This window comes from Sinocyclocheilus anshuiensis, unplaced genomic scaffold, assembly GCF_001515605.1.
Source record: "Sinocyclocheilus anshuiensis isolate Anshui unplaced genomic scaffold, SAMN03320099.WGS_v1.1 scaffold2043, whole genome shotgun sequence".
NCBI lineage: Eukaryota > Metazoa > Chordata > Actinopteri > Cypriniformes > Cyprinidae > Sinocyclocheilus > Sinocyclocheilus anshuiensis.
The window spans coordinates 280,465-291,180 of record NW_015548419.1 but is presented as its reverse complement, the minus strand read 5'-3'; the positions used below and the strand labels follow the sequence as shown (position 1 = coordinate 291,180).

Below are 10,716 nucleotides of genomic sequence, written 5' to 3'. Positions count from 1 at the left end.
ACGAACAGCTTGTAACACTCCAAAGAGAAAGGAAAACTTGAATTCGCATCATATGACCCCTTTAAAACCATGAAAACCTCAATGCTGATAGCTAAATTATTGGTCCTAGCCCGTTTTCCTTCACAGTCCTCAAAGAGAGTCCCTCTGAGGGTTTTAATGATGTCTGTGATGTCAAAGCAGTATGCTGTGTAGTGGGCGGTAGGTGAGAGTTGCATACTGGGCGTCAACATGCGTGTCACAGCCATGAGTTCTAGCTACGCCATCTGCTAAACAGTTTAGAATGGTGATTGGTCCTGTGTGTTTGTGTGCACATCTATTGTGCGCGTGTAGATCATGCGTGTTACACAGACAGCAAATGACTAAGTGTAACCACTGTAACACACCACCCCGCTCCTTCCGTACTGTTTAAAAGTTAACATTCATATGCATGCAGACATACCAGAGTCTTATAAAGCAACACAAAATCAGATACATTCCATTTCAGTACATTAACATAACTTTATGACCATTTCTCTAAAAATGTTAAAGGGGACCATCAAAAACCTCTTTTTAATTGTGCAAGAGGTTGTGGGGAATATACGATATATGCATGCACCTTTAACATATTTTCAATGTATTATTCTAATGTCTACTTTGAAAATGCCTCTTGAGCTCAATGCAGGATTTAGATTTCACATGAAACATGTCTGCTTGCCCTCAGTTGATTGACATTTTCATTACATCAGCCGAACTTAAAGGGATAGCTGAAAAAATAGCATTTACCCACCTTCATGTCAATCCAAAGCTGCAGAATGTTCTTTCTTACGCAGAAATATTTTTAAGAATGCTGAGAACCAAACGATATTGGAGCTCACTGATTTTCAATGTACGGACAAAAAAGACATTTCTCAATATATCTTATATGTTTCACAGGAGAAGGAAAGCCATAAACTTTCATTTGAATGACATGAGGGTGAGTATATGATGACAGAATTTTCATTTTTGGGTGACCACTTTAACACATCTTTTCACAATGTTTAATTTTCAACCACAACTATAAAAACATGTGCTGTAACAAACACCTTTTTTTATGTATGTTTCATGTGTTTTCCGCTATAACACTGAGGGTTTCACAAGTCTCAGCATTCCCTGATAATATTTATGACCAACCACAGCTGAATTCCGACCAACTTGCTAACAATGTCCAGCAGAAAGTGCCTAATCACTACCAGCCACAACCGTGCATGTTTCACATTTTCACCCAGTGCAATAGCAGAACTATCAATGTTGAAATAAGTTTTACTGCAATTACAAAAAACTAACAGCAGGAATCAATGAGGCAATAATACAACTGCTTGATGAAAATATCTGATAAAGTTTTTTTTTTAATTACAATGCATGCATGCTTATAGCAGACATAAGCTGCCAATTATGTCCTATTATTTAAGGCCTATAAAATTTACTGCAGCCCAAGAAGCCAAAGTACATTCGCATTTCTTTCTTTGGCTAACCATACTACATACTGAGTAAGTGGAAATTACTCGAGCAGTAAGCTAAAAATGCTATTACAGCATAAATGTGGTACGAATCCACAACGTCACATTTACTTAGTACTGCAAAATACTTTTTTTTCTCTAAAACCATTACAAGTATCCAACTTTCTTTAGCCTGGCTGCTAGAATAAGTGCTTGGAAAACATGTAAATGACATTGGGCTAGAATTTCCAGTCTTTCCCCTCCTGGCTTATAGAAACGCAAACATTTGACAAACTGTTCATGGTTTGGCAGTAGGATTTAGGTGAGCGTGTGAATCCAGTCAATTGTCCTTTTTTACATTAAACCCGCACAACTGACATAAAGTCAATGACCTTTTTGGCTTGTGTGTAAACATAACAAATTTATGTAGGTCGGCAGTCTAATGTTTTTTAGATTGTAAATGAATGACTAAACGAATCTGATCAAGTGATGTACCTTCCAACAGAGTCTTGCAAGACTTGCAAAGGCACTTTTGTAATATGAAGCAGTCTGCTAACCATGGGAGTGTTTAGGCCAAGTCCTCTGTGGTCAATTTAAAATCAAGCAAGGAAAAAAAAAAAAAAGCCACACTCACAGCTGCGTTTTTAAATTTTTGCACAAGTGGACAAGAACAAACCAATCAAAAGGGGATCAAGTGAAAGGCTATGACACAGGACACACTCAAACACAGGAAGACACACAATAAACAGTGTTTCAAGACTCAAACAATCACACCAGCCCTCGGGGGCCATGACTGCAGCTCTGTCTGTTCATGCATGAAGGAGACTTCTGGGCAACTCTAGCTTCTGGGTTAGTATAGATCTGTTTATGTCCTCCTTATACAGTGTTGGTTCATTTGTAATGTGCTCTAACTTGCGTTTGAATTCTACTTCTGTATTTCTTTATTTAATAAGGCCTCTCCATATGACTCTCCATGTGACAACATTCCCCAATGTGTTAAACTCTATGGATCAGAGAATCATGCTAAAGCGTTACAGTGGACAGCGAGTTGTCAAAAGTTGACACAATAGTCAAACTTTAAATACTGAAATCATAACGTTCATTCCTGTAAAAAGGCCTTTGATTATTATTTTTCTTCTGGCTTGTATCCGGGGAACACTGCCATGAAGATCCTCAAATTCCCTCCAAAGCTTCTCAATGGACTACTAGATCTACTCAAACATGACAGATACAGACACTTATACACACGCAGCTTCCGTCAGCAACCCAGAAGTGCCAAAGACGTTTCTGGCAGAAAGCCACACTCCAACCACTGGTCAAGCTGAGATCAGGACATGTGTCCATTGGTACAGGAATAACAGTCTTTGGCATGGAGTAGTCAAAACGTCTTCCCATCTTCCTTTAACATATTGAGATCTTGTAAAAAAAAAAAAAAAAAAGTTTTTGTTTTATCTCAACTGAAGCTAGCTTGAAAATCAACCAGGTATTTCAACTCTTGGTCTCAGCACTGGTCATAGACAAGCTTTGCAATTCATACTCTCTTTCAGCTACGAATCCCAGTCTAGTACAAACAATAGAGGTCGACCGATATGGGTTTTTCACTGGCCGATGCCGATATTTAGAAATCAGGTCAGCCGATGGCGGATATATGATGCCGATTTTTTTGGCCGATATTTTGGCCGATTTTCTTTCTTTTTTTTTCTTCATCTCATAAAAGTGAGTTTGAGTAAATGATTATTGCAGGGTACAAGATAGTAATAGTAGTAGTAGCCTAATTCAGAGTAATAATACATGGCTCAAAACATAAGCACCTTCTCAAAACAGTTCTGAAGCATACTTTTTGTTTATGTTTGCTGACAGTCACCAGTGTTTCCCACAGAATTGCAAATGCAAATTCATTCTCCGCCAGCAGGAGGCGCTGTTGGAGCGGGAAATATAGCGGTTTCCCCGATAACGGCTGTAATCTAATAAGCAATGCGCTCACAGTCACAAACGCTACTTTATCAGGCATTACAGGAAAGACAAAATTAAAATGACATCGAAGCTTTTCTGAAGACAGTCGGTTCTTTTCAAAGATACATTCACATAAAAACACCCGCGCTGCATTTTAATTTTGAAACGTGCATTGCTCAGTTTATTCAACTAAGTATAAGCCTTTTGGGAAATCCATTTATGGCGGTGACGAGCCGCCACAAATAACTCAATGTATGGGAAACACTGGACACTGCTATAAGTCAAATGGCCAAGTGATAACAAAAATAAAGGAGTTCACACATATTACACAGCCCGCTGCTCATAACTGCTCAAGAGTGCACTGGTCACGAGCGATGACATCGTGGATGCTATTGTCGGACCTACACACACATTTCATGAGGAAAGTTAACGTGCACGTTATAATCAGCCCAGAGGTTTCGTCTGAATTGCATGTGTTTCTGCTTTCACATGCAAATGACTTGTTGCACTTATGAATATGATAACTTTCCGGCATCAATTCTAGTAGGGTAAAACGCATTTACGCTTTCGAAACGGTCTGTTTTGCCCTGCCATCATTAGCTGAAGCTGTGTGTGCCAAAAATGCCAAAAATCGGCCGGCCGATCAATCAGTCGACCTCTAACAAACAAACTTAAAATCAACATGAAATGGAATTCACAACTAGTTTTACTTCCATAATATACCATGTCCAAGTGAAACAAGATCTATTAGAAACCATTTAGATCATGAAAGAAGGGAATTAGAATGCAGTCAATTAAGGATACATCTACACTTATCTTCGTTTTCTTTCATATTTTTCTTTAGCTACTTTTTGGCCTTCTGTCCACACTGAGATGACATTTTTGTCCTATTTGAAAAAGATGTTGCATATTTAGACATGTGATTCATATTTTACTAACAGATATCTATGGCTATACCGATATTGTTGTGCATGCGATTTGCATTTTTACAAGCACGTTATACAATCTTCATATTACATTCATAAAAATATGGCAGAAAATGTACTCGAACTTGCTATCTTGTATAAAAATAGCATATTAGGCCATACATAGAACGGTGAGTTTGAGTGTGACCTGAACGCACCAGTGAGTGGTGGAATATTTTGCTAATAAAACAATAAGAGCTAGAAAAATGATGTGAGAATTTTATGTCTAGTCTCTACTAATAATATTTTTAGTAGACTAAAACTACACCTAAACTGCTATTTCTCAATACCAAGCCCATGTGGCCTATTTGACATCAGCCAAAAGGAAAGTCATCTCAAAGGCAGAACTAGTTATTGTTCTTTATCGCACAAAATATCATAATATTAATAAAGTTTTATCATTGCACAAAAATAAAAACTCTGGGAAAACGTTCAAAAATGAAATCAAACAGATTTGTAACAACATGTCTGTAACATTAAATACATATATTCCCACTTTTTCAATTGTCCTAAATGGTCACACCTTTATAGCGGCCTCTCCGATTTCATTCATCATCAGTTTTAAAGTAGATTTCCATCCTGCTACTGCCACATTATTCCCTTTTAAATAGATAACAACTCATCTACCAGGAAAGAGCTCAAACATGTCTGCAGGGTACACCCCTCATGACAAATAATGAAATTGGAACAAGCAGTTGTACAGATCAATCAACTAAAAGTGTAATGGGGAAAATGTGAAAACTACCATGCGGTGATCCATGGATCAATGGACCAAGAAGTGGACTCTTTCTTGATCAAATAAGCTTAAATTCATACAAGCTTTAGGCTACATCTTTGAGGAACATCATACCATGTGCTCAAACAAGAAGCATACTGACAAATGCCTCTACGAAAGGTTTACATGATGCATTTATGAGCAATTTATGACTTTATAAGACTGTGGCATTAACAGAGAACCAGCATTTAGGTCCAGTATGTGAAGTATTTATGGATTCCATAAAGGTATTACTTTAAAACGGTTCTTCAAGATGGCGTGAGCCAGATGCCATCATGCTTTCTCCTGCTAAAACTTTTAACTCACAGGGTCATCTGGTTCTTTCGTTTATTCCTTCAAATAAAGGTTTTTCATTCACGTATAGTTTTTGGATAGTCTCTGAGGACATCTTTTCATGTTGTTTGCGCACTTCCAGTTTCAAGTGTCTGTGTGTGTGATCACTTGAATAAATATGCACAGGAGTCTGAATGAGTGGGTAGGTTTTAAAACTATTCCATGTAACAAATCCAACTTGAGCTTAAACAAACATATTGTAGTACACTGAGACATGGTAAATAAAAAGCTTCTGCAATCCAGTGTAGGACAATACGGCAGTCATAAGACAAAGTGCTTTATGGTAACACTTTCGCATTACAATAAAGATATTGTTACATACTGTAAAATACTGTATGTTACTATAAATTATGACAAACCTAGGAATAACGTGTGATTACAATCAGTTCATTATTTCATTTCATTCAGTACTTCTTTATGTAACATTAACACTGTATCAAAGTATGACCCCCCTTTTTTTAATCTACTTTTATTTGAATGTGATATAGAGCTGCATATTTAATGCATCTTGGCCTACAACTATTTAGTATTATTGATCGCACAGTCAAGTTACATAGATTTCCTTTTTTTTTTTATACATAGATGTTTTATGTAATATAGTTATATACTGACTTACCTTTAGTTGAAAAGGATGGATCTCATTTAGAGAGTGTCTTCTGAGTTTTTTAGTAAGGGTCTTCAGCATTCTGTCTTTCCTTGATTGTTCTCAGCTTTCTTAGAGATCACGTCTTCAAATTACAGATTCATATCTGATACATAAGCTCAGGATTGATCAGCTCTTTCTAAGAACAGTCAATGAGTCTATTCAGAAATGTTCAGCTCCATGCAAACAAACTCATGCTGAAACACAAATAAACAACGATCATGAGTTCCAGTGCTAAAACAACAGCAGATCTCAGTGCACAAGGAAACAGATCTGTTTAAAGTTAAAATAAGAAAAGTCTCATAACTTGGTCTAGACATCCATTACTCTGATGAAGGTAATTTAATTAAATCGAACTATTTAATTCCTGTATTGTGTTGAATTGATCAGCGACAGTGACATTCTTCCTCAAAAAACGTTTTTAAAATCCATATGGGTAAAATCAATGTTAATCTTACTCCAAACGACAGATGGACGATGAAGCTGAAGTGTGTATAATTAAAAAAAAATCTCCATAGAATCTCAATCGCACTCATACACGCACACACTCACACATACGTATGCGCACTACACACACTACTCTCTCTAGCTCATGCTCGTCGTGGTCTCCCATTGGTTGCTTAAACCGATGATGTCATTGCGTTCTAAAAGGAGGCGGGACAGTAACATCTTAAAGGGCTATGAAGAGTTTGAACGGTTTGGGGTCAAGTGTGACTGACTACAACGTTGTATATTTTATGAATCTTTTATTTTAAGTGATATTTTAAATTCTTTTTTTATTCATATTATTTTTTTATTTTAATAATTGTGCATCGTACTGTACAAATACAAATAATGTTCTTGATGTGAAGCAGTTCTATTGTGTTGTTAGAAGCCAAATTATCTCTAAAGTTCACACAGATTTAGTGTAATTTAAAGAGACAAAACAGAAGTTTTGATAAAGCTACATACAGATTTTATATCATAGCTGTTAGGGCCTACTATTTTAGCCTATTATATATATATATATATATATATAGCCTTATATAATATTTACACAAGCTAGTCCTGAGGAAACGTTATCACTTGTTATCACACACACATACATCGTTTACAGTATTAACAGTATAAAACATGCTGAGAAAGTTCACGTTACATCACCTTTTATTATTCATTGACAGCTGCTTTAACTCCACCTACAACACATACAGATATGAATTAATTAGACAAGTAAGAATTAAAATTCGTATCTAAATCTAAATTCACCTTTATTGACCGAGTAAGTTACTCTTACAAGGAATTTGCATTGGCATTGGTGAATTGGGAAAAACAAAACATAATAACTACATATTCATAGAGTACTTTTAGAAATGTTGTTTAAATGTAAATAAAGTAGTAGTAGTAGTAAATAGTAGTAGTAGTAGTAGTAGGCCTAGTAGTAGTAGTAGTAGTAGGCCTAGTAGTAGTAGTAGTAGTAGGCCTAGTAGTAGTAGTAGTAGTAGGCCTAGTAGTAGTAGTAGTAGTAGTAGTAGTAGTAGTAGTAGTAGTAGGCCTAGTAGTAGTAGTAGTAGTAGTAGTAGTAATAATAATAAATAGTAGTTAAATAGTAATAGTAGTACATTGATCCTCTAAGCATTGTGTCTCTCTTAGCATTGTGTATTTGTTTTTTGTCTCCATTACACTTTGTTATAGTCTACTTCTTGCATTTATTACTTTTGTAAATATTATATTTTGCCTGAAGTGTAGGCCTGCTGTTAAAAGATGTTATATGACATATCAAAAAAAAAAAGAAACGCACACACAACAAAAACGCAAGGAACCACATTCAGAACTGTTAAGACATTGAGTTATTTTTAATAATTTGTTTGATCACTTTTTGTACATATATATTTTTATTGGGTTGCTGTAATTAATTAATTAATTCATTCATGTATGTCATGCCATGTTATAAGGCTTCTGTATCAGTTCCACAATCCACATGAAGAAGAAAATGTAGGAACACAATATGACCACTAGAGAGCACTGTCTTTTTAAAAATGAATGCATTGCACGTGGCTTTTTGTCATGTTGCTAGTCAGAAGAGCTATTGATAAATCATATACAACTGTTTGAAGCCAGGAATTAGTTATTTTTGAAGAGAGGTGTGTGTTGAAATTATTGTTTTGAGTTAGAATTACTCATTTGCATGGTGTTAAAATTTCTACAAATTATCTGCCAAACTCTGAAAGAACTAAGCACTCTTAAACCGTCATTTAAAAAAAAATAAATACAAAATCATTTTGATGATCTCAATTTCGGAGTTTGTCAATAGAGCGCGCCTTGTGAGAAAAGCTCCAGCAAGAATAACAGAGGTTATGTATTTGTATGCGTGTATGCATGTACTATGTAGTATATAGAGTGTCAGTAAATATTATTTGTTGTGTGTATATATTTAAGAACTGTATAGTTGAAAATTGCGTTTTGTTATGAAAGAATACAAATATATAGGTATGTACATTATAGGTATGAAAATTGTGTGTCTATTCTACACACAATTTTCATTTTTCTAATGTTAGCTAATGCTCAGTAATTAATGCTAGTTAATACAGCATGTCAATGTTAATTTGTGCATATTACTAACATTTCAAGTAAGCTACATTAATGTAAAAGTTATAAATGAACATGAATTTACAATGTACACGCATAATATTCAGATATAGCCTACAACTAATGTACATAATATATTAACTGATGCACTTAATGTTCACACACACACACACACACACACACACACATATTCATGTTGTAAGTAATATTTATTTTCCCATTTGCTGAGAACATTACTTTTAGCCTGCGTATTAGTCATCATACCCAATAAATGGCAACAGCAAACTAGTGAGTACTTGAGAGTACACGTCCAATGTGATGACGTTTAATGTTCCTGACGACCTCTGTAGTCCTATTTAGCCACTTTTTCAAGACAATTAAAAGCTTTAAAATGGGGTATTACTGATGTATTATTTGTAGAAAAAAGTAGTATATATATATATATATATATATTAATGATGTCAAAAGATTCATTAATTGATTAATCAAAGATTTTGTTTAAATAATATATATGTGTGTACTGTGTATATTTATTATCTATATATAAATACACACACATGCATGTATATATTTCAGAAAAATATGCTATGTTTATATATTAAATGTATTTATATATAATATGTGACCCTGGAGCACAAAACCAGTCTTACGTCGCTGGGGTATATTTGTAGCAATAGCCAAAAATACATTGTAAAGGTCAAAATTACTGATTTTTCTTTCATGCCAAAAATCATTAGGACATTATGTAAAGATCATGTTCCATTAAGATATTTTGTAAATGTCCTACTGTAAATATATCAAACTTATTTTTTGATAAGTAATATGCATTGCTATAAGAACTTCATTTGGACAACTTTCTTTGGGCTCCCTTTGTGCCAAACAGAACTAAAAAAAACCTGCTGACATGTGGAGCGTTGTGACCTTCACACCCTTGTTGCAGTACACAAACGCTCTCAGCCTACTTGTCCTGAACGGCACTGACTTTCCAGGTGCACACAGCCCACACCGCCCACCGCTCTCTGGACCAGTTCAGCCCGTCTCTTCCTCCTCTGTGGTCTGCCTCCCTCTCTCACCCACTGATCCACTGGCGGAAAGCGTGGGCACTGTGCGTCCAAGAGTCCGCTTTTAGAATGCCAGATGGCTATTTTCTTCCCCAAGCACTCTAAAAAAGGATAGACTTACATAAAACTACCACTGCTAAGAATGCTGGTCCATGAGAGATCTTTAGAGAACAAAGGAAGCACGTCTCTATCAATCAAGTAGGCTACTTCATACAAACAACACATGCAAATGTGTGAATTTACAGCAGAGATGAGTCACTTTAAAAAAGATCTTGTTCATGATGATGTGTGAATAAAAAAATAAATAAAAGCCACTGAGCCACCCACTTTGAACACACTGTCATATGGATCTAATGGTATGTGATTCAAAGACAGCAAAACATTAGGTAACTTTTTCCATTTTAACACCAAAGTCAAATGTCAGTGATATTTATAGCACAAATCACGACTTGCACATGCAGATGTTGCCATGATGTGATATACATAGTTATATGACTTTTGTTAAAGTGTGATGACATTGCTGGTGACAGGAAATGACCATATCCTCTTGGAGAATGTGTGGGTGTGCGTATCAGCATACTGCTTGTCTCGAAGGTTACAAATTAAAGCAATGTCAGCTTTGGTTAAAAATAATGTGCAGTTGTGATGTCTAAGTGCATGCCATAAAATAGAGTCCTGTGTAGCAAAATGGAAACTGTTGGGAAAATGGAAATATTTTCTTGGATGGCATTAAATTGACCTTCTAATAAAATGATTCAGAGCAAGTTTCTAAAATGATTCAGAGCAAAGGTTGGATTGTTCCAATGATCTCAGAGCACAGGAGTGATTAAATATTTCATGCTGTATTATTTAATCGATATTAAGCTATTATCAAGAGCAGACTATGTGGTATGTCAAAAGATCTGTTGTGATTTCAACATCATCACTTTTAAGTTTCCATTAACTTGATTACATATATATATATATA

General features: G+C 35.4%; 1 protein-coding gene across 2 annotated transcripts in view; it reads right to left on the bottom strand.

The window, feature by feature from the left end:
• The window catches only part of LOC107656750 (uncharacterized), a 32,070-nt gene extending 25,375 nt beyond the window's left edge, over nt 1-6,695 (bottom strand). The window contains exons 1-2 of one of the 2 annotated variants that reach the window (XM_016444693.1): nt 6,582-6,695; nt 6,097-6,320 (exon numbers count right to left, since the gene is read on the bottom strand). In XM_016444693.1, the coding sequence (XP_016300179.1) occupies nt 6,097-6,165 (69 nt within the window). In that variant the 5' untranslated portion in view covers nt 6,166-6,320; nt 6,582-6,695. Of the gene's footprint in view, nt 1-6,096 lie in introns of both variants that reach the window. The other variant, XM_016444694.1, reaches the window with a different exon arrangement.
• Between the last annotated feature and the right edge of the window lie 4,021 nt (nt 6,696-10,716).